Source organism: Anopheles merus, chromosome X (genome assembly GCF_017562075.2).
Source record: "Anopheles merus strain MAF chromosome X, AmerM5.1, whole genome shotgun sequence".
NCBI classification, from domain to species: Eukaryota; Metazoa; Arthropoda; class Insecta; order Diptera; family Culicidae; genus Anopheles; species Anopheles merus.
In genome coordinates this window covers 2200311-2225753 of record NC_054081.1, presented here as the reverse complement: position 1 = coordinate 2225753, position 25443 = coordinate 2200311, and the positions used below count along the sequence as shown (strand labels likewise).

The 25443-nt window shown below is 47.1% G+C and overlaps 1 protein-coding gene across 7 annotated transcripts in view; it reads right to left on the bottom strand.

Annotated features, from left to right (window-relative positions):
* The window catches only part of LOC121591478 (AF4/FMR2 family member lilli), an 82347-nt gene that overhangs the window by 34645 nt on the left and 22259 nt on the right, over window positions 1–25443 (bottom strand). For 2 of the 7 annotated variants that reach the window (XM_041912017.1, XM_041912033.1), the window contains exon 2: window positions 12013–12060. The exons of the other annotated variants lie outside the window; for them this stretch is intronic. In XM_041912017.1, the coding sequence (XP_041767951.1) occupies window positions 12013–12060 (48 nt within the window). The remainder of the gene's footprint in view (window positions 1–12012; window positions 12061–25443) is intronic. 7 annotated transcript variants of the gene reach the window in all.

The following is a 25443-nucleotide window of genomic DNA, read 5'->3' as shown; positions in this document are numbered from 1 at the left end:
CCCAGCAAAACTGCGTGCTCCGCGTGCTATTATCGATCAAACCCGTCTGCCACAGCACGACGAACGGGAGACAACCAACCGTTGTCGTTTTCTGGAGTAGCTGTGGAGCTCCAACTAGGCAAAGATAGATCATCCTTTTCACCTTCATGTTTCGGTTGCTTTACACACACACACACAAACAACCAAGCCTGTCTTTTTTACGACTTCCTTTCGTGCCCTACACTACCACCCAGGCAATGAGCAGGAAAATCGATCGCATCAACACGCCGGGGCGGGTTAGTTCTTGGCTGAAAAATAAATATCTTCAGTGCGCGTGGTACAAGGGGGAGGGGGGGGGGGGTAGAGGGCTGCGGACACGACAATGCAGTGAATAATTTCACTTAAAAATGTGAACGACCATTACATGTGCTGGGGATGGAATCGAGTTGAAGAGGAGAAAAAACAAACACGTTCACTTACGCGCCACGTCACGTGCGGAAGCGCATGTGTGTATTCGACCCGGGCAAACGTGTTCGCTTACGCGCGGATATGTACAAATATGTGCATGCGAAAATGGGATGAACGATCGCATTCAGTCCGGGTGAGAAACGTGAGCCACACTCATGGAGCACATTGAAGGACGGTACCACTGGGGCATTGGCGTCAGACGCGTCCAATTTGACAAGAGGGAAGTTCTAAGGCACCACTGTGAATCATCCGCGCAATGCTCTGGAATCGTTTCTGCGAGACAGTAAACCAGTAACAGTTGGTCTGGGGAATCGGATGAATGATATGGAAATATGAGTTCCACTATTTTGAAGAGTTCTACCAAACCTCAACTAAGTATTCCAGAGTTTAGTGCGATGCATCAAAATAGTAAGCTCATCTGATCATCATGCCGCTACAGCTAGTACTTCTTGCGATACAGGAGGTTCTTCTTGCAGCTCCAATAAGAACATCTTCCAACAAACATCCAACATCCAGCATTGGACGAGATACAGTGCATCTCAACGGAGGACACATCAAGCAATCACGAGTAGGTCCATCCACTTCCACATCGGGGTCAAGACTTCAGACATCAAACGACCCTCGCTCTCGGCGCAATCAGCGCTTGCAGCGTGCCGACTTTCCTGGTATCGTGTGCCACTGCACGTAAGCTTTCGAGCATCGCCAAACAGTTCCACAAATTCTAGCAGCACACGTTCTACTCCTTCCGTTACGCCCGCCTCAGAGAGCAGCAGCATCAATTACCATTGTTGTCGTAACGCCAAGAGAAGTCGCTGTTTGATCGATTTCCCAGCACGCTACTACCAACGCCGCGCTTCCCCGCGGATAGCCTATTCCCTCTTCCCAGTCGGGTTGTTTGGAAAAGTTCATAAATTTAGCGCACCAGGGTGTATTGGACGGATTGGGGAGGCGGGGGGGGGGGGGGGGTAAACAAGGTGCAGTATAAATCACTCTACCCCACACCAACCTGAGGAAGGAAACACACGAGGCACGCTCAGGTTGTTGATCATAGATACACATCGTGCTGCTGCTGCTGCTGCTGCTGCTACTGTTGCTGGTAACCAAAGCAAAGGATCGCAATCACCCGTTCGTGGGTTAATAGCACCAGCAATGGTAAGCAAACCCTTAGAATAAAACATCCCCCTTTCCCTGTCTCTCTCTCTCTCGCTTCCTCTTCTCATTCCCTTTTTTCGCACGATGGGTTGACGTTCTTAAGCTGTCACTTTTCCGCGCAGCAACATTCATTGCAATCGTTTATTTTTTTTCTCCCTTTATTTACTCCCCCCAACTCCCCCTGATGTCTTCTCCAGGCTTGTTGGGGTTTTTCGGAAGCAAACACACGCAAAACTTACCACGCGATTCCGAAAGACAGCTCAAACAAAGCGAAGGAAAGTTTTAGACCCGCGAGCGAACACATTTATCCCCCGGCTTTATGTTACGTTTAACTTCTGCCTCCCCCTCCCCCTCCCCGCTCCCCCCCTTCCCCTTCCTCTCCACTTCCAACACGCTCAACACCCGGTATTGAAATAAACAATCTAATCTCCACCCAGAACGTTGCCCGGACGACGACGATGACACACCCAACCGCCCCCGTTGCCCACAGCTGGCTCTTCTCGAGTCCAACAATTTATCTGTTTATGGTACAATTTGCGTATTACGTGTCATATTTCACCGCAAACCCGTACGGTGCGGTTGCGCCGGGAACACCCCACTACGGGTTTGACCTTCGGGTCACCTTCGGAACCGGGGCGGCCCAAACGGCCGTGCCGTGGGACTTCTCGTGTGATTCTTTGCGACGCGCGGATCGCTAAACGGACCCACACAAGTGCTTGGCGTTCTTGAGCGCAGATAAATGAAAGGCTGTGGGAAAAGGCCTACCAGCGGGGTGGAGTGTGATGCGAAGAAGGTGGTTGCAAATCGATTGTTAATGGCATAGGGAGTGTGGTGCGCTCCTTTGTCTTCGAAGGGTATTCTTTTGGACACGAGCGAGACACGCAGTGCAATGGACGATGTGAGGTTTTTTGCTTTTGCGAAAATTGTTGCCTTTGCACAATGGTTTTGGTATATTTATGAATTTTTGTTTTTTGCGACATCGCTGCATCTTCGTTCGTTTTATCTTTATTAAACTGCACTGTTGCAATGACACTTGTGCTTTTGGCACTGTTCGACGGAGCGTGAGAAGCGTTCTGCATTTACGTGATGTCCTGCCGACATAGACGGACTACTAACGCTTAACCGCTCGATACAGAATGAGTGAATAAATCATAGTAAAATTAAGAGACACTCAGTTGTCTGAACAAGCACTTAATTTGCTTTTAAAATGATATCTCACGATAAATAATTCTGCTATTCGTCTTTTTGATTATCCGTCATAATGAGTGCATTCAATATTAGCGAACGTGTATGATGAGTTCCAAACAGAACCAAATGAGTTGAATTGTGTGTTGTGTGCGTGAAAGTCATTATTACTGGAGGGCAGGTGAGATGAGTGTGTTTTTAATTCATTTATGCTTTACGATGTCCCGCACGCCGGTACAGCACACACACACATCAATCACTCAGTGCCGAAACACAGTAAGGTACAAGCGCGGTCACCTCTGGTGGTGGGGCAAGGCTGAACGTTTGATAGAAAAATGCAAAGGAAGACGGGGCCGCGCTCTCATCAGCGGCGAAAAAACGGGAAAACCTTTCGGACTTTGGAATACCGTTACAGGGGAGTTAGTGGTGAGGGTAGGGGATTTCTAGCTCTTTGCTCTTCCTCTCTTCGCTCCGAGACCGGTTCAGTTTTAGCCGTTATCAATTTGCACTTTATATCCCATTTTTTTCTTCTTCTCCCCTTCAGAGCGGGAGGAATCACGGAAAGCTTTGTTGTTGCCCCAGGGAAGTAAAATTGAAGATAGAGGAAAGAAAGCTAAATAAAGAGCACCGAAAATGAACGGGTTTAGAAAGATCATTTTGTTATTTTTGTGCTTCCCAAACATTTTTTGTTTCTTTTTTTTCAAATCATCCAAAACCTGTTTAATTTTATTGCAAAAGTAAAACGAGCTTAGCATCATGCACTCTTCAATAGGTATTAAAGTTGATCCACACCACACCGTGCATGATGTCACCTTAACTTCACCTTAAAATACACACACACAGATACAACCACAGATACACAAACGCAACATAACTGGCCACTTAAATAATGAACCCGTGGCACGTGGCACTGACGAACATTCCGAAACGGGCGCGTGAGCACGCGAACCTGGTGGCGCCCCACCGTAATGGCGCTCTGGCACGAGGGACACCACACACTCGGGAGTCGGGCTCATCCTTGTCTTCGATGTTCGTCTCTCTCTCTCTCTCTCTTTCTCTCTCTCTCCCTCTCTTTCTCTCTCTCTCCCTCTGTTATACACGTTTGCCGGAAGGGTTTCAGCACTCAATCGAGCAGCCAGCTCGCAAAACAAATATATCACCAGCCTTCCTTCCTGGTGGAGCGACATTTTCCACCATTCACTGCGGGATGTCACCCTACTGTGCGGGGTGACAACAACAACCGGTGTGCGGTAAAGTTCAACGGTGAGGGCAAAAGGGCGACCGAACATGCAGCAGATGTTTGAAAACGTGCATTTAGCGTTCAGATCTAGCAACAACGGAAGAAGCAACCAAATCATACAACGGCGAGTGCGTTTTTGAAAAAAAAGGAGGAGTTGCGATAGAGTTATGGGAAATTGGGATAAGATTCGTTTTACTTGTCCATGAAACACTATTATCCTTACATTAGTATATGCCTCTATACTAATTTTGCCCCGATTTACATTCTAATACGCTGACTGGAGTTACTTTAGCGACGAAAACTGGATTGCGAGAGGTTACAGGGTTTTCCACGGGTACTCACAGTTGTGGGACACTTTCTAGACTCTTTCTAATTAGAAGTGAACTTCATATGTTGGAAATTGGACTCTATGGCACTCTTTTTGAAGAAGCTCGTTTGATATTCCTATTGGATTTGTCCAACAAAGATGCTAGAGAGTCCAATTCCCATTACAAAAGTTAATTTTTGTAAGAAAGAGTCAATAAAGTGCCCCACAGCTATGAGAACTCCTGGAAAACCCTGTTAGTAAGATAGGGTATGTGCCCCTGCTATCTTTGTGGGGTCACCGTTCCACCGTTCGTTGCCTACAGCGCTCACATCGCGTGTATGGTATATTTCTCTATTTTGATCGGATAAATTTCATCAATTTGATTTAACTTCAAAAACCATTGTGAGTCGTAACACCCCAAATTCTTCCTGTGAGTCAGAACTTCTACCCTGCAGCTCCACTGTTTAGACGTTACACTCTCAAAATAGCATTTAATTGCAATTGCACCCTCAACCTAAACATGATGCACATTCCATCATACGAATGCGTTGCAAAGGCGTTGTTGTTGTGCCCACCCATCGCGTGCGCCTCAAAGCATAAGCGCATCGCTCTTTTATTTATGCATTCCGATGGACGATTCTGAACCCCTCGCAGACCCACACAACGACAACCGTAAACCTATTTTTCTCCTTCCTTGATGTTGGGGGTTTCAATCGCTTCTGTTGTAAAAGAACTCGTGTCTCTGTGTGTGTGTGTGTGTGTGTGTGGTGTGTGTGTGTGTGTGTGTGTGGTGTGTGTTGTGTGTGTGTGTGTGTGTGTGTGTGTGTTGTGTGTGTGTGTGTGTGTGTGTGTGTGTGTTGTGTGTGTGTGTGTGTGTGTGTGTGTATGGGTGTGTGTGTGAGCAATGAAATGGGAAACGTACATGGAGTGTGCTGCCTCCCCCCTCATGCGCTATAACATTCTGCAGGTCAAGCATATATAATTGCAGTTCGTCAACCCTTCTATTTGTTGCGCGAAAAGTGTACGGTTGTTGTCTTTGCCTGTGCCGTTCCGCCAAGTGCGGTGGGGAAAGCATGATTGAATCATGCACACGAGAATCTTTCCAGCAACAATCACACACACACACACACACCCACAAGTTGGAATGACAACGCGGCGGCGTTTGAGCAAATGTTTTTAACACGAAACCCCGGCCCAACCCCGGCATGTATGAAATAAACATTAGCGGCCGTTTCGGTTTGCCGGAAGATTGCATGAGTAGCGTCGGCACCACGGGTGTGTGTGTGTGTCGGGTTTGCTTAGAATTTCGCCAGCCGGAACCATATGCCGTGTATTGTTTTTTTTTTTATTATAGTACGCTGGTGAAGAATGGAGCTGCTTTGGGGTTGCGACGCGATCAAATCTAATAAACTCTTTGGAATGATTATACAACGTTTATGGGTATGCCTTTGTAAACAAACATTCACAGCTTATACCCACAGTTTGGTTTCCCGTATGGCTTGTGATGAGATCAAGTCTAACAACCCTTCGCTGGATTGATTATTTAACATTTTGAAACAAACATTTGCTGTCAATATCTCCCCCCCCCCCCCCCCCCCCAAGTGGATTTAATCTCTTTCGGCTCTTTTTGTTTCGAGACATTAGTTGATTGATGCTTCTTTTTTATGTAAATGCGAAAACAACACTGCTTTATTAAACTGGGACAAGCTGAATTAACCTACAATCCAGAAATAAACTGTTTCCGAGTTTGAAAAAGTTCTGATTTCCAGCGCGATTAGAACCCATGCCGATGCAAAGCCGCTTCAGTGCGTACACTCAACCTTTCACTTACACCAGCAGGACAGCACCGGAAGGCAGTGATTAAAAATCGATACGTATCTGCCGATCGCTAATCGATACGATTTATTTACATTTTTTTAATTATTACTTTAACCATGAAAATGTTTTCCCTCGCTCGAAGCGGGCAATTTTCCTGTACCCATACCCGACGACGACGTTGCTTCGACCCCTCCTCCCGCTAGTTATCAACCTGGTCGCGTTCGCACTTCCTTCTCGGCGTTGTTTAAGTATGCAAGTAATGCGTAGGTGTTGCCGCTTCGCACCCGTCCCGCTAAGATATCATTTACGTCTGATCTTGAGTGACGCTTGGCCGTACCGGTGTTACCCGGTGTCGGCGGGGGGTTGTTTCCCCCTTCCTTCTTTTACTTAGTGCGCAAATAGAAATTAAAGTGAGTGGTGCCCCCACCGCCCGCACCGAAAGGAAAAGCAGGAAGGTAACCTCCATCGGCCGGCCGGAAGTGTGGCCGAAGGTGCAAATTGCCGGTGGTGCGCCCCGGTTGGCGATTGCAATCTAGATGTGTGAGCGCGCCCGCACGAGAAAGCAACTACAGAGGCGGGCGGACACAAACGGAAGAGAACGGGTGAAGCAAAAATCTGCAAGCTCATTACCGCATGCAGCATAATAATCTCCCCCGGTAAGCCACCACCAACAAAATCGTTCCTTTTTTTTCACTCCGCCACCGTCCGTTTTTTTTCTCACCCTCGCGCCTCTCCATTCGGGTGAAGCGGCATATTTTCTCCATAATCTTTCATTTATTTCCACCCTTTTTTCCAGTAGCAACTTTTTTTTTCTCTTCCTCTACCGCTCCTGCTTCTAGGACGGATCTCGAAACGATCGAACTCATCAGCAACAACGCGGGAGTGGGGGGGGGGAGGTCTTTAGTGAAGCGTTTCGAGCAGCGGCTCTAAGCCGCAAGGCGCAAAGTGAAGCCTTTTTGCCACTTGCCAATTACTGACATTATGCACCTTTGCTTGCACACTCCCTCTCCCTCTCCTCTTTGCCCTTCCCCATCCACACTCCACTAATAACTGCCCCTTCTTGCAATGGGGGGGGGGAGAGGAGAAGGTTTTGCATGGCAGTACAAGAAGCGAAGGGAACCAAATCTTCGCAAAACGAAATTAAAAGTGATTCTCTCCCCCAATCGGGTCTCCAGAAGCGACCGGCGAGAGAAACTTACTTCCAGGGATTCCAATTAACCACGTGCTCAGTCACCGACGGATGGAGAGGGAGGGTCTGAGACGGCCTAGGAGTCTGGGGGCCCGAACATGCCCGGGTGAAAATGAACGCTTTGTGCCCAGTGTGAAAAGTGAAAAACATCAACACTTGCGTCGGCAGCGAGTGAATGCTTGCGAGGAAAGTGTGCCTGTAGGAAATGTGGGAAATAATTAGTGACAGTGGAACAAGTGTCGAGTGGGAGGAGCAGAGAGAGAGAGACAGAGAATATAGCAAACGTCTAGCAACAGTTGCAGAGTGGCAGGGCAAGTGAAAGAGCTCAATCAACCAATGAAATAACAAGCTGCAAAACGTACAAAGATTCAAAGCAACCACACAAGCACACTCTATATGCATACAGATTGGAAACTGTGCCACCCAAACGGGCGCGGGCTTTGGTCAATGGGTTGTAAAAAGGGCAGCCCGTAACGAACGAAGTGCACACAGAGTGCGCGTTCCCGTTTTGCTATTGTATACTTCGCCCGTTCGGGTGTCATGCTCCAAAGGCTCCAAATCTCCCATCAAATCCCCGTCGGCAGGGAAGCAACAAGCAGAGAGGAAGTGATTGCTCTCGGAAGAGCAAACACACATGACGCTCCGGCAAAGACGAGCAGCGAACGGGGAACGGGCAAGTTGAACGTCCACAAATTATTGATGCAGGCGCGCATACAGGCGCGTCAACAATTTACTTATTTATTTATTTTCCCATCAGTGCAGCTTCAACAATACCACTTTACAAAAAAAAAAACGAATGGAGAAAGAAACAGGGCAACCTCCCTGCTTCTCAACCTCTATACCCGGGAAAGACCCTTGCGCCGTTCGGGATGGTGCGGAATAGGAAATGGAGTAACGAACCATTGCTAACACTGTCTCGATTTCACTCGTTTCATAATCACATCGCGTACCGGCGGCGACACACCACACACCACACAACACTGACACAACATTAGCTGAACCGTGTGCGTGTGTGCATTTTCTCTCCACTCATCAGCGTATGCCCTACTGGTACGGGTACAAACCGCAACCAAAAAAAAAAAACAAAACAAAAAACATGCTACATGAAAATTTATGTTTTAAAAATAAACCATAACATCATCTGCTGCCTTTCCTGCTGATGCTCTCCTCCCCTGGCAAGGAGATGCGATGATGGTTGCGTTTGTGCAGCGAACAAAACCCCGCAACAACAAGAATGAGACGCTGTTTTCCCTCCAAAACCTCCCTCGATCCTTCCCAAAATTGGGTGTGTGGTGTGGGAAGTGTGTGGTGCATCGTTAACGAGCAGCGTCGGGCAGGAAATAGCAGGCACCGAACCGAAGCAACAAAAACCCGCCCGCCCGCTCCCTCTAAAAAAACACACGCACACTGCAGCAGCACAACATCGCCGATGGTTCGAATGTGTGTCCGATTGTTGGCCTGACCACCGTCAGAGGCTGCCCCAAAACCGTTCCAAAACCCTCGCATGCAGTCGGTTTTTTTAATGTTTTTTTTCTCTTTCTCTACGCGCTAACTTACTTCCGGAACGGCGCGCGGAAGAGAAAGTGACGCGCCTCCGGATAGGAACGGGGAGGAGGAGGTGTGGAATGCGTACACCCGAAAAATGGGCAAACAAGTGCAACGGCGTGAAGTGTAAGTTCAACTGGACTTTTTGAGGGGGGACTGGCTCCAAGTTTCGAAATGGGCGATGTGGCGCCCGCTAGTAATCAAAATGAATGGATGGGAGTGTTTTTATTTTGTTTTTTTTTCTGTTACTGGTATGTTGCGCTTGTTGTCTCTGTGGAATGTCGCTAAGAAAATTAAATAAACTCAACACATGTTTCGACAGTGGCGTAAAGTGAGTGTGCGAGAGCAGCGATGGTTCCGTGATTTGTAACGAAGAGGCAGCTGCTGCTCCGAGTGCCCGCAAGTGCAATGAGAGCCGTACGATCAGTTTATAAACAATGTTATATCAAATTGTTCATTTGTTTGCTTTACTATACCTTAAAGGGGAGTATGTAAAGACAAAGGAAAGATAAATTCGACCAACATACTTGGAAATGTAACGTGCGTTGCCTGTTTGCTTCAGCTGAGTGCTCGTAAGCACTAACAATTCTGCATCTCTTCATCATTATTCATCTAAATTACACTACATTTATTGTATTTCTTGTTTGCTCAAGAGTGTACACACGAATTAAACCTCATGAGGCATTCATAATCCTTCATTATTTCTGAAATAATTGATAGTGATAACTCACACCGTAATAGACCGTGCCGCCATACGTAGGACTGACTATCCTGCTATGGTGGGAAAATCAATAAGTCACTGAAAGCCAACCCCACAATGGGTTGGCAGGCCTTGACCGTCATCGGTTGTTGAGCCAAAGAAGAAGAAGAAGAACTCACACAAATCACAAACGAGAAAATTCCACTCGTAAACACTGGTGTTGGTTAAATCTGATTCAGATTCATGAATCTGAATGAATCTTTGGAATGGTTCAATGAATCTGAATCCCGGTTGCAAAGATTCATGATTCTCCAAATATTCTTGAATCATCAAAGATTGATGAATCTCAAAAGATTCATATTTTAAGGGATTCATGAATCCCATGAGATTCATACATCTCCAAAAATTCATAGAGCTTTCGGGACTTCTTGGCAAGTCCACGCAGCCGGATAATTTTTTTTTTTTTGCTACGACGTATTAAATCGTTGATATCGATATTTGAGATGTTGGGGATGTTGTTCGGTGAGATCGCGCAACATAACTATTTTGCAAATCATACATCTCTAAAGATTTATGAATCTTTGAAGATTCATATAAGTTTCGTGATTCATAAATCCTTGGAGATTCGTGAAGCTTTAGAGATTCATGAATCTTTGAAGAGTTGATTCGAGATTCGAATCACTCATCACTGAAGATTGAATCTTATCGAAAGAGTCATGAAACCCAACACTCGTAAACACTAGACCTATTGGCACCAACCATATTGGCTGGAAATGCTTTAAATTGTTGAACTACCAATTAATGAAAAGATGAAATTTATCACAACTATTCAATAACCATCTTATGTTCAAATAATTTAGCTCATTTTAATGTTTGTTCATGGCAACGACAAGCTGAATAAAACATTTCACAACGGCCATTTTGTCATTAACGCTTACAACGCTTGGTGAGATGTTTATGCTTAATTTTCTGTTTAATATCCAATTGGAAACACGTTAAAAATCTACCAATGTTTTATTGAGCAGCTACAAACCATTTTGTCATAAATACTAAAACTCTTAATAGGTGCAACTAATAATTATTCGTTAAAAACGCTTCATATAACGCGAGGGATATCAAATCATCTACTGTTCTTCCATTAACTTTAACGCAATCCTCGTAAGTTATAACCTTTGCCACCCTAACGCGTACGACTAAATTGTAACCCAAACGACGGCAATATAAACGTAAATTTGTTAAATGCAGAACCCTCCCCACCCCGCCGTACTGCTACTAATTTGTCGGTTTACTGTCCATTAAAACGTGCCCCCCTCCTGCGCGCTGCCTTCCCAGCATGGTGTGTACGAATAATAAGGGTGCACCCAATTGGAAAACGCTTCCCGTTCCACGCCCCGTTCGCTGTATTCCCGTTGGAGAAGATCCCGAGACGCGCCCGATCTTCCGGACACAACTGTGTTAGCGGTCGTTTAGACCGATTCCCAGAGTTCGCTTGTTTCGTCGTACTGTGCGCACCGCCTCGGTCCTGTGTCTGTTTGCGAGTGCTTCCCCAAATAAATCATCTATTACGCTTGCGTGGCTGTGTGTCTCGCATACACGCCCGTCGTAAAGTGTTTTCAATTAGCGGCACACAGAAACATAATTTAACGCAATGGAACGCAAACAGGCGAGCCTTTCTGGGCGATCGAAGGGTGCGCAGCGCTCGAAGTGAACCTACAAAAGGGTACAACCATTTTACCTTCTTTCTTTTTTGCTCGTATATCTCTATCTCTCTCTTTCTTTCTATCTCGCTAAAGGCGGCAAACAACCTGATGGTCCTGTAATACAATTTCATACATGAAATAATGGTGGTACACATTGCATATGAACCAATTTTATATACAGCTTCTTTCAAACCCTTCAAAGTTAAGACGAAAATTTAACCCCAAAAAAGATACAAACATAAAACCCGTCAACTGACACAGAGCTGAAGGGAGAAAGCCAGTTAAAAAAGCAGACCTGACCCGCAGCAGAGCGCTTGATAATAAAATTGAACCACAATCATACCGCACCTGAAAGCGCCTCATTTCCTTTCACACAGCGCGCTGCGGCGTAGAAAGTGCATAGGTGGCCACACACAACCCCCCGATTGCCCCAGCGCAGACCGAGAGGCCATAAATATCCGTTGCGCTTCCGAGCTTTTCCTTCTTTTCTTTTGGCAAAACTGCGCGTGCATGGGGCGCGGCACAACAACAAAAGAAATGGAAACGACACACACGGGCAGTAAAGTTCATGCCCCTCTCTCCGCTGGGGGGAGAGAGAGAGAGAGACAGGGCCGAGAGCCGAAACGGAAGCGACCACATGCATATCCCAAATTCATCTACAACACCCCACCCGCTTCCATCCCTTCCAAAATAGTTGGCATAAATAAATTCGATTAGATCGGTATTTACCCGCGAGCGGTCGTCTTCCAGCACCTCGAATACGTCCAGTACACTCACCTGCAAGTAGAAGTAGAGAAGCAAAATGAACACAAAAGTTATTAGAAAGGAATCGGTGCTACCAGCACACAGACACACATGAGTGGAGAAGACGAGAAAGAAAACTCTCGGCGAAGGGTCATTTATTTGATTTTATTATTTTCACCCAAAACCCGGGGGCAACGACTGGTGGGACGACTGATCGAAATGAAATCATAATCATCTCCGAAATTACCCGCCGACCCCCCCCCCCCCCCCCCCCCCTCCCCCCCCTCCCACTGTTGTGCTGGCCACTTTCTTTGAGGCGGCTGCGTCAGCCCAGCCCCCACGCTGAGCCAGCAGCACGAGTAGGGAGGGTAAACCGATCGAGCTACGATACTGCGATAGATTAATCGATGGCAAGCGACGAACCCGGGGGCTCCTTTTAGGACAATTTATTTAAAAGGAAAGAAAGGCACGGGAAAGGAAAACAATCTTAACAATCAATTTTGCTTGCCCATACGTTCCAAATGATTTGCCGGTTTACACAGAGGGAGGGTGGGAGGAGAGTTAAGCTTCCCCATTAAGGCTTCATTTCTTACGCCATTGCGGCGCCCGCCACGTTTCCTAATCCTCACCGACGGCTTGGTCCTGAGTGCGGAGCAGGAGGAGGAGCGCGTTGCAATTTGTTTCTAATTTCAAATCGATCTGCACCACCCGCCGACGAAGGGGCGATTGCGCAACGCCGTCGATAGATTTTACCGCCCCGTGGCCGGTGGCTCCTGGAATGATCCACTGGGGGGAGAGCTCGTGATTGAGGCACGCTGTGATTGAGTTGAGGCTTACAGTAAATTTTAAGCTGCCCATGGCGCGGTAACATGCTGGAAAAGCAGGGCTACGAGAGCGCATTAAATGATCGCACATTAAAGTATGGACAGTTCGAACCGAGAAGAACCGAGGCGAGAACAGCAGGCCTGAGGAGCACGAGCAGACCCTTTTGTGTAGCTCCTGCAGTAACACAGCTCCTTACAGATGACAGAAACGTCAAACTTCTCTCTCTCATATTTGTCCACCCTTATTGCAGCATTTGCAGTCGAAAACTGTGTTTTCGGTCACGAAGATGATGTTTGCCACGGGGCGTGCCAACTCTCAACTCTTTTCGAGGGAACTTTCTTCCCGTGCACCGGCTGACATCTTAACCTTGAAAAATCCAATGCCAGGCGACTTTCTTGCGCGCTTTTTTTTATTGCGAGACAAAACGACGGGTGGAGAAATTTTTGGAGCATGCCTTCTTCACAATTTCCACGCGACGAGCACGACGTAGACGACGAACTGCAAAATGAAAAAAAAAGACCAATATTTCACCGGTGGAAATTTCCAACACACGCCCTCTAACCTCAATGTCATGTGCGTGTATGTGTGGTACAAGGAGAAGTTACAGCGTGTGTCATAAAACGCGCTCCGGTAGCGCATAAAACGGTTGACCCGAATTTCCCCGCTTTTCTTCCCTTGATTCCCTTCGTTGCTTTTCAACGCCCCCACCCAAACGCACTTTCCCTGTGTGGGCCCCACTCGGAGCACCGATTTTCCACCCGTCACACGTCACCGGGGGTTGGTGTCAGAGCTTCATCCTCATTTCGGCTGCAGTGAACAGAATTCGCACAGCGCTGTATGGGTGCACCGGAAAGCAGCGACGGGAAAGGGCTCGGCCATACGCCGTGATACGCTGTGGCGGATCGCGTGCAAAATGGCAATATTTAGTTGCTAGAACCAGGGGAAAGGGTAACTAAAGGACAGGGGTGCGTTCCGGTATAAGACCTTTGCATTTCCACCGTTCTTGACCCTTTGATATTTTGAGTTCAGTACAATTTGTGCAATGCTCTGCCTGGGTATGGTAGTATGGTAGTAACCTACAGAAAGTGTTGGAGCAAAAATGCGAACAACTTGTGAAGAATGGGGAAAAGAAGGAGCGGCATAACTGAAGGAAGAATTTAGAAATAATCGATAAATATGTCACCGGGTCACACACATACAGATACACAGATACACAGAAGTACGTATCTGGATGCATTTCTTTACAGCTTTGTGTTACATTCTGTAGTCTGTAATTCAGGCGAAAATTTAGACACACCGTCCAAAATTGATGCCTTACACAAAATCTGATAACTTAGCAGTAGTTATGTGCTCTCTTGAGCCCATCCACGACTCCTATCAGACTCCGGATATTGATACTCAGTTTGGGATTCCTGCAATATCAGAACCACTAATTCTACCCAGAGTCGAAGTCATACGGAGTTGGAGTAGACCGGAGGTTCTGAGAATAGAATTAGCAACAACAGGAATGCATTACGACACCATCGTTCTACCGGTCCTTTCCAACTCCCAACGACTCCGGATGACTCCAACTTCAACTTTGGATGACTTCGACTTCAACTCCAGATAACTTCAACTTCAACTCCGGATGACTCCGGAGAGCTCCGGACAAATCCAGACGGCTCCGGAGAACTGCAAACAGCTCCAGACGATTTCGGACGGCTCCGGATAATGCTAGTCGGACCTACCTTCCCGGAGTCAATCATGCAATATCAGAACCACTAATTCTACCGAGATTCGAAGTCATCCGGAGTTGGAGTCGTCCGGAGGTTCTGAGAATAGAATAAGCAACAACAGGAATGCATTACGACAACATCCTTCTACCGGTCGTTTCTAACTCCCAACGACTCCGGATGACTTCAACTTTGGATGACTTCGACTTCAACTCCGGATAACTTCAACTTCAACTCCGGATGACTCTGGAGAGCTCTGGACAAATCCAGACGGCTCTGGACAACTCCAAACAGCTCCAGACGATTTCGGACGGCTACGGATAATGGTAGTTGGACCTACCTTCCGAAGTCCATCCCGAAATTTATAATTTATAATTGAAATAAGCTAAACAAAAACACACACTTTTTCCGCCAATTAGCGCTCGTCTTGGCACTGTCCGTTTCTGTCAGTTGTGACATTTATGCTCTAGAAACGCCGCTTTTACAGGTTGAGTTGTCTCAAAGACAGCACCGCTTTGCAACTTGAGTTGATCAAAACACGAAAAAACACCAAGATTTAAGATAAGCGCACGAATATGACAACCCTCACAGCATTTATTCGATGCTTATCGCTTTCCCGTGTGTGAATTATGGCTCCACCAAGTGTGTGTTGTGGCACTCCTGGGGAGACTTTTGCTTTGCTTTTCTGTTGAATAATGAAGAGCAGCAAGTCAATTTGAAGTAATTATTTCCCATTTCCAGGGTCATAGGCGGGTCGATTCTTCCCCCCTTACATCACCCAACCACCCACCAAGGGGCACTGTGTCTAATCGAAGAAAAAAAAATGAAACACATTGGCAACACTTTCCAATTAGCCATCGATTGGTGTGCTCGGAAGGAAGAGAAGCGAAAAACAAACGGTTCGGTTTCCGGTTTCCAAATACGCGTTTGCAACCCGAACCACCCACACCCCGTTCGGCCCTGTTCTTGACCCTCTCGTTTATCCAAAACCTCCCACCACATCACTCTTTTCGCACCCCCCCCCCCCCCCCCCCCCCCCCCCCCCCCCCCCGACTGGTACGAAAGGAATGTCCGCTGCAAGGTGTGGTAACGCCTCGCGCCCAACAGAAGCGCACTGAGTGTCCCCAGCGCTGTATCTGTGTGCGTAAACGGTACGGAAGGGGAAGGGGGGTCATTTGGGGCGAAGGACCATCCGCGTAAGTTGATTAATTAAACCGATGCCGAACCATTTTCGCATTCCACGGTGCCACGCGACCGTAACGGAAAAGAACGCGAAGTGAAGAGCTTGGCGCACGATGCAATCGGGTTGGGCTTGGGCGAGCGCAGGAGGAGACGAGAAAAATCAATAACCCACCAACCGTTCCACAACAGTGGCAGATAGACACACGCACACACACACATTGACGGAAGGCAAAATGATTAATTTTCCAGCTGCACTTGCTGTAACCTGCGCTGGAGTTGAAGCCGCAGCTTCGATTTTCCATTACTTTCGCGATAATCAATAATAAAGCTTTACTGGACTCCAAAAAAAAAGATAAAGGTACAATAAAATATTGTTTTAATGAAACATGACACGCTTCTTTATTGGAAGGGAGGAGGAGAAAGCGGTCTTTCTCTCTCACTCCCTCACACACACACACACACGGTAAACGTCACGCGGTATGGTGTGTAAACGTCACGCGGTGTCGAGTCGAGCCGAATTTGGCGGTACTTTATTCGATTTCCTGGCGAGCGAGCTCCACGATAGGTTTCTTCCATCGTTCGCTGCCACTCAACGCGCCAGTTTCGTCATACGTTGGTCCGTGGCACTCCAAAAATAGCAAACCCAGCCTTTCCTCGCACAAATGTCCAAGGAAATTGGACCGTGGTGCCGCCGCCGCGTCGAACCAATCATCGAGCCAGCGGGGGTCGTAATATTGGGCGTTCGAATTTTCGTTTGACGATCTGTATCCGATTCAATCGAGTCGTTTTCAATTTTTCGTTCGCGGCTCTTCGCAAACGCTTTTCTTTTCGCGCGCACGCAAGCACGCCTGATGCTCATCTCTAACGTCACACACGTCACAAGCGAAGTTGTTGTTAAAGTTAAAGGGGAAAAGCGCGCTGAAGACGACCCGCTGTCGGTGGTTGGTTCAAATCGGGCAGCAACAGTAACAATGATTATGTGCGCGATCGGGCTCGGCAGTCATGTAACGGTGACGGCCGCATGGTAACGGGGCCAGCCAGCCAACACCGAGAGCCTGTGCGCGTGATGCCATCGGCAAAACAATATAATATCGACAGGTGACATCAACACTGGCGTAAGCGAAAAACCTTTTTCACGCCAATCGAGCTGTGACAATCGGCAAAGGGGAATTGGGATTTTTCATGTGCACAATTGCAAGCAAAGTGGATAATTGTGCCTGCACGGGCATGCACGCATAGCTCTGATAACGCTCCTGGGACACATTGGATGCCAATCTAGGCAACTGTGTGAAACATATTCACCCTTTCTGAACAATGCTTCAGTAGTAAATTTCAATAAAATATGAGGAAAGAAGCTGATGAAGCAAACAACCAAACAGCATTTGTTAAAATTTTGGTTGAGTTCAAATTCTATCAAATTCTAGCTAAAACCCAGAGACAAGTTTGACGTCTGATTTTATACGGATGACGTCATTTCAGCCAATCGAACTGTCAAACTTATATACAATAAAAAGGTGGATTCTGAAGGCGTCTTTATTTGAGAAACTGAAGCGGAAACAAAATTAACAAGTAATGGTTCTTTAAAATGACGAACACGTGGAATAAAGCAAAAATTGCTGTAACCTTAGAACTGTCAATATTATTTGTGTTGATACCAACTGACAAAGATGTACATGTATGTACATTCAGATTTTGCAAAACCTTGTTTATGCACATCCCAGCCCGCAGCTTAAGCAATACTCTTTCCACCGCCCAAGGCCAGAGCGCAAAACTGAATGCATTAAAAACTGTGCCCTTTAAAAGCTTTGGGGCATACATAATTCAACTCCAAAAAAGCCCATTCGCACACGCAAACACACACGGTGGTGCTGTTGCTCGGCGTGTAACTTTTCGCAAAGGTGAGGAAAACAAAAAAAAAGGGAAAGTGAAAAATTGGCGGAAACTTTGGTGACTGTCCGCGCACACCCGTTTGGGGTCATCGTGTCGTGATGGACGACATCGGCGACGCATGATGCGACATAAATGCTCGCGAGCGCGTAACCAGGCTGATGTATGTGAACCGGGGCTTACATGCACATACGAAATTGAGGAGGTTTTTCTGCCTTGATTGCTGTAATTCTTCTTCGCTTGATGCAACCACACGATGTTTTGGCTTGCACAAAACTGCTTAGGTTGTGTGTTAATAATTTATATGCAGCATGCTCACTTATGTTACGGTAAACGATTAATTCGTCCATCACAACAGCAAACCCCGTCCTCCCCTGTCTGGGGTGCCAAGATCCCATCACCTTCGGCGATATGGATCGCGCAGCACGGTGGTTGGCAAGAGAAGGGGGAGGATAATGGGGAAGCGAAGGAGCGCGGGAGGGGCAGGAAATGAACCATCATTACGTTAGCCGTCTCCTTGGGCCGATCTCGCGCAAAACCAACAACCTCCAAATCGCGCCTTATCACGTAACAATCGCCGCAAAGCGTTCGCGTGCATCCATCGCAACCGCTCTTGCGCTGCCTCCTGCTGTCTGTGAGTGTGTGTGTGCGTTGGTGTCTTCTTTCCTTTTCTTGTTTTGGCTCTCAATTTTTCCCGAAGTGAAAACATGCGCCCGCAACAACAACAACAACAAAAAACATTATAAATGCTGGCACAGCTCTAGGGCTACTACCACAGCACCGAGCGCCACAGCGATATTTCGATTGCGCAACGCGGAACGGCCGCCCAGAACAATCTTGCGAGAGCGCGCGCAGCGGGCTTTGGATTGGGGCGTCGGATGCAATTAACATTACCGGCGGCGTCGAACGATGACGCGCGAGCGTCTTCGAGACAGGCTGGCGCAGCGGCACCGATGGACGGCTTCCGGTAATGGCGATTAGTTTTGCGCCACTGGCGGGGAGCGGGCGTAATGCCATCGCGCTCGCCATTAGTATTGTCACAAAACGATGTTATTGTTCATGCTGGTTCAACCACCACCGTGCGCGCTCGTGTGGTACGAGAGGAAAAGCGTGCTGCCCTAGTAGGGGGGGAGCGAGCGACGGCTCATTACGTGGCCGAAAAGTGGATGGAAACTAATGCTGCACGCGGCGACAGTGGCGACACACCGAGCGCGCGACGGTTTTGAAATATCTGAAACGATCAAACGATCGGCCATCACACACGTCGTTGCGGAAAAAGACATCCACAAGCGTGTGTGTGTGTATGTAATTTAGGATGTTATTCAATCAGCTCATCCACCTTTGGAGGCCACTGCATATTATGCTGCTTGCTGTGGCAATAATGTAAAAACAACACCACAAAGCAGAAAAGTGTCTGTTTCATCGACGAAACCTTCAGGCAGGACGATCATTGCTGCAAGTTCTAGACAGTCGGCGCGTTGTTCACTATTTGAATCGCGTGCACTTTTTTAGTGTATTGGCAATACTATTCAGAATCAGAAAATAACTTATTAATATATGCTAATACAGGGTTTCCCACGATTTATTGGTCGGTTCCCATCAATTTTTGGTGGGTTCCCATATTTTGTTGGTGCGTTCCCACGATTTTTCGGTCGTTTCGCAGAATTTTTTGGTCCAATTGTATTGATATCCAATCGGAAAATACCAATAAATTATGGGAACGAACCAAAAATCTATGGGATACGACCAAAAAATCGTGGGAACGCACCAAAAAATCATGGGAACTGACCAATAAATCGTGGGAAACCCTGTAATAGAGTTTCTTTAATAGTTGTTGTAGAGTATCATTTCTTAACCAGTCATTCATGTCACTGAATAAAACATGCATTCGAGCTCATAATACGTGGCTTTTTTGAAACTATAATAAGGTCGTTGATTTTGTTTTTTTTTTGTGGGTGTTAAGCAACACCTTTTAATCGTCAAATTCGTAATTTTCGACCCAAAAAAAAAACAACAAAATGGCTGTTATGATTGAACAGTTTCCAATACCTTTTAATCATCACGTTTAATTTTCACATCTTGATTGACTTGAGAATTCCAGCAAATTTCTAATTTTAAAACACTATCCAATTTGAATTTGTATGATCCCTCTCATCAGAATATCTCGCATCTCAAGTTTCGGGTGAAAGCAGATTTCAGCACTGTCTAAGAGGGTTCATGGTAGCATGTAATAGAGCTGGCAGGAATTCTCAATATTGAGAAGGAGGGAAGATTCCGATACGTTAAAGTCCAGGAATTCTAGTTGCAGCATCATCACCATCACCATTCTAATCGGATGTTTCCAGGGGAGTTCTTATTACATGGTGCGATGCTACGCTAGCGATGGTTACATTTTAGATTTTGTACGATGGCTTTATGGAACTTCCTCTCTTTCCGCTGACATACAAATGTTTGCCACCTATTAGCCGATACAAACACCCTTTGACCCCAAGGTTTGCATTATTATGTAGGTAGATGGCGACACTGTCGAAGTAATTGAAGATGACACTTTGGATGGTTTGTGGATCAACTAAGGTGTTGCGCAAATTGCCTATATGTTGGGGGCATTTCAATCCTGATTATATCACAAACTATAAAAACTGTAACATTTTTTTTATAACTTAAACAGTAATTTAATGCTTTATAGCACAAGGAATGAACATGTTCTAACATAATTCAACCTGCTGAGCAGCAGCTTCATTCTCTTTCCACATTCCAGCCTCGCCCTGTTGGCAGGAATAACTCCCTAGCAACATCACGTACACCCATTGTATAATAATAGCCGTTGACGTTGCGTTTTATTAGCACCTCGCCAGCAAAAAAAAAAGCCCGCCGCACGCCAATATTTCGCTGAATCATGAAACGGTAACACATACACACACACACGCGGGGTGTCGTATTACTTCCGCGCCAGCTTAGAGTGATAAAATAGCGCAAAAATCCCCCCATCCGCGGCCGAAACCGCCAAAACAATCAACCCACGATAGCACACACCCGCCCACGTCGAAAACAACACAGCGGTTTCGCAGGTGTAGATGGCTTATCAACATCGCAACAGGAAAGCCGCGACCGTGCGCGCGCACGCATACGCAGCACCACTTTCACATTGCCGGGAAAAGCGATCGAGCGAACATGCCGCCACCGCCGCCGCTGAAGAAGCAAAACAAGCCCGGAGGAGGCTAACCTTTCTCGCCCGGCTTAAAGGTCGCACACACACACACGCAGAGCATACACGGTAGTGGTGAATAATTAACATACTAACCTCGCGCGCGCGCGCGCTCGCTCGTGTATGAAGACACACATCAAGATCAAATGTAATATGGGGTCGCGTCTGTCGTCTCTCTTTGCGCGGTGCACACAGCCGTACCATCACACATCACTCTCACTAAGGGCCATAATGTTTGCTCTTCTCCTCCCCATCCACCTCCCGCAGAGCATGACCCCAGCAGGTTTGGCCAGAAGAAGCGCCAGCAAAGCGACCCTTTTTCTTCTTGAACAACTCCGCTTTCTACCTTTTTCTTTTTTTTTGTATTTTTTTGCGACACCGAAACCAGGCATACACGGGACGGTGTGCTGGGAGGGGAGGTCAAAAGGGCAGGAAAATAATTACACGGCTCAGATGCAGCCGCGGGCCTTCCTTCTGCGGCAACTGTGCAGGCGTTGCAACAAGCGGAAAGGAAAGCAAATGAAAGTAAGCCGAACTACACACACACACACACACTACAGCGTTCGAGATAATAATGCACACCACCGTGATTGGAAGGCACCCGAATGAATGCAACGGATGAAGATGCTAAACTGTAGCTCACCTGTTGCTTGGAATGATAATACCTAATTGGAAATTTTCTTAATGAGATTTTAGAACTCCAAATCGGTTGAAGTGTTTTTCCAGTTATAATGACAAACTCATTATTGGAAAAAATCTCTTTGTATTCACACAAGCTATTTGAATAAAAATGGTGATTTTATTTAGCAATATCGACAGAAAATCCATTTTAAAACATTGCCTGAAGATACGCTGACCGTTTTCCATCGCGCTTCAGTAAAAAAAAAACTCCACCCATAATGATTTGAAGCGGGTCACGAACATCCCCCCGAACATGGGATGGAATCGAATTAAATAATTACAACAACAACAAAAACTCCATTAATACAATGACAATCGCATGAATCCATCAATGCGCGAGGAATGTGGGCATAGCGACACACAAATCAAAAAACAAAAATGCAAAATTGCCCCACCTGCTTGTCCCTCTTGGTTAGACACCACCCCTCCCATTAAGGCCACCGAAAAGGATCTATTGCGAACACACACACACATACACACGCACACAGTGATCATAGCTCTCGGTCGAGTGAATCATCCAACGTGTTTCCCCCGGTTGTGTGTGCGCGTGTTCTGTCATGCTTCCCTCTATTGTGCCGGTGCTTTTTGCTTCCAATTTATATTTGCTTCCTTTTTTATTAGCATTTTTTTTTCGACACAACCCTCCCCAGCCACCCTCTGCCTGCCCCAAGGTGTTTAATGCGAAAAGTTGGAAGCGAAAAGAAGCGGGTATGACGCAGCGAAAATACAAAAAAAAAAAACAGTTCCGAGACGCGCGACACCAGGTCCGACTGGCCGTTTACGGTGCGCGATTTAAATGCGGAGGTTTGCGTGCGTCTGTACAGGCTTTTTTTTGTTTTGAGGGGCAGATATTAAGGAAAGGAAGTCCGTCAAGGTTGCTTTAAAAGGTGAGCCACGCGCGCAGGGCCGCCCGTTTCGCTAAAGCTTCCCCAGTCAAGTCGCCAGTCGCGAACGAGAGCACACCACACATCGGATTGACAATTGGCTACCTTAGTTCACCCACCCACACACACACACATATAAACACGTTTTGGGAACGAAAGTTTAAGCTGTCCAACTCATAACCGTTTAAGTGGCCAGCAGAGAGAGAAAAAATAGTATTTAAAATAATTGTAATTTATTTATTTAATTGTAGTAAATTCGAGCAAAATTATTCCAAAATTAGTAAAAATCGTATTTGCCTCCCTCATCAAGGAAAACCCGATTGCATAAGTGTCTGCGTACGAGTGTGTGTTTGTGTTAAAATAGGGCAAGGTAAGTGGCGTTCCCAAAAACGGAAATGCAGCATATGTCGTCGAGGGAGTTAAACATAAACAGCCCCCAGGCAGGTGCATTTGGCGACGAGGCAGCAAGTGTGGAGAATGTCCTCGGCACGCCGGCAACGCACTTGCGACACAGTAGACGCCCCTTTCTTCCCAGTGCGCCCTCTGGTTTGCATTTCAACACAAAGGGCACATCCTTGGGCGAGATTGTTTTTCGCTTTTGTAGCTTATTTAAAAGAAGATAATAATTTAAAAAAAAAACACACACACAGAGCTGTCTGTTTCCCAGCGGATGTCGCAGCACAGGAACTGGACACCAAACCGGTACACCGAACCGAACCGGTCCGGCGGGAAAGGAAGCAGCAGAAAAAACCGCAGAAGCGCTCCGCGAGAGGCTGGAAGCTAAACCTGAAGGCCTGATTCGAGCCGCCGCATTCGTCTCCCGTCTGCTGCGCTCTGCTTTCGTGACACACTAAGCGTCCCACATCATCAAATCAAAAGCGATCTCATAGTGCGCCCGTCACACTGCGTGAGAGAAAGTGTTTGGATGTTTGGTTGAGCACAGGGGAGAGAAGAAAAAGAAACAGCATAAAAACAGGGACAATGTGGCATAGCTGTGTAACAGATACACCGGATGGAAGAGGAGGAGAGGGGACCACCAGACGACAGGGCACGCGCGCACTCATAACGCATCACAAATCAGTGTGCGCGATTAATTGCTGCTGCGTCTCCAATGCAACGCGACAGCGTGTGATGCTCGCCAAAGTAGGGAGAGAAAGGGGGGGGGGCGGGGGGCACTAGGAATGTCATTAAAGGTATTAATCAAGCACAGCAAAACCGGCCACCGGTCAGTGAAAGGAAAACTCGGTCAGGAGCTTCAGGAAGACGAGCCCGTACTCGTTCATCAACGGTTATTAGCATCCGCTGCGGCGTGCTGAAGCCGAACAGTGGTGGTGAAAGCCGCTCATCTTCCGGTACAGAGGGGGGGGGGGGGATTTGAGGTAAGCATGTTAAGGTTCTTTGCTTTCGGTCCTTGGAGCTCGATTGAGTGAGTTTTCGTTTAGTGGTAATTGGCTTTGGGTATGAAAAGCAAGCTACTTTGGATTGCCTAATTTGGTCCTTCGAACCGGATTACAGGGTTTCTCATCGCAATAATCATGTGACAGCTTTAATCATCAATTTTTAGTTCAAAACTGGGATTTTATTGCGAAATATCTGTCAAACGTAGCATAAGCGACGAACCTGAAACCGTTTAAGTATTGTTTGAAACATATTTTACGTGTTTAACATTTCATTATGAGGATCTGACACTGTCAACCGAAGATTTAAGATCTTTCTAAGTGCACCGTTTGCTCGCTGCCATTCATTATCTAATCAACTCTGGCGACAGCCACGACCTTACAGTTAGACCTAATAAAAAGTAAATTCCACAAGCAAAATAACAACAAAAAAAAACATTCCAAACCATTGCCACCAACCAAACACGCTCGTCACAGACTGTCGGTTTCATTCTTCTCGCCCTCTAAACAAGCAAACTCACACAGTCAAACACACACACACACACCATGAGAATACGCCCAAATCGATCAATTAAACAAAAAAAAGGTGATCGTGCGCGCGAAGCCTTGCCGCGGGAGCCGCACACTAATGGCAACCCTCAAAAAACCCCTTCCTCCCCCCTCCCCCCTCGGCGCTAGGCGGGCTGCCGAAGGTTGCCACGCCACCCTGCCAACCGCCTTCTCCGTGCAACTGTTGCAACTCCTCGACCCGTACGCAATGTGCGGTCGGCCGCCACACGGCGCTACACACCACGGAGAGCCGCGCGCAACATGATGGTTTCACATGTAATGTGCCTCCCCCCCACCTCACCCCCCTCAGCAGCACACGTGGGGAAGCCAAAGCAAGAGGGCACACGAGCAGAAAAAACACACACACACAACGGCTGCAGAAACTGCACGTTCGAATATCGCCTACATGAATATCACAAACGATGATCGTCGTGCCGTGGTGTGGTGGTGTGGCAAACGCGGGGAAGGAGGTGCGCGCAATCAACGATGGCCGCTTGGCAGGTTCGTTGCCTGCTCGGCATTCGATTGCATACAGGAGGCGCGCTCCGGTGCCGTTCATTTGCACAGCAGAAGAAGAAGAAGAGGAAGAGACGGAGGCAAAAACTTCAAACCGAACGAACGAAATGGCATAAAAACAACCTCCGCCGAGCACAGCGGAGTACCATACCGGATGGTGGTTGAATTTAAGCACACACACACACACAGAGGCATATGCAGAACCGTTCAGATAAATCAGACATAACAACCCCGAACAGAAGGAAGCCAGACACACAGCTCTCGGATTGGAAATGAGATTTTAATTAGTTCCGTAAAACGAGGCACAACTAGCCAATAGCTAGTAGGCAGGCAGGTTGTGATTGGGGGGGAAGGCATGGGGAGCACAACGCACCGAACACGGGGGAAAGAGGCGCAGCAGAAGAAGCAGCACACCGAGAACAATAAATGCGCTACGTGCCCATCCATCGGCAGGTACAGCACACTACCATTTACTATCATTCAAAGTGTGTTTCCCCTTCGCTTGATTTTCCGCGTCTGCGAATGTGTCTCTATGTGTGTGTGTGTTTTATTATTTGCCCCCCCCCCTCCTTCCGCAT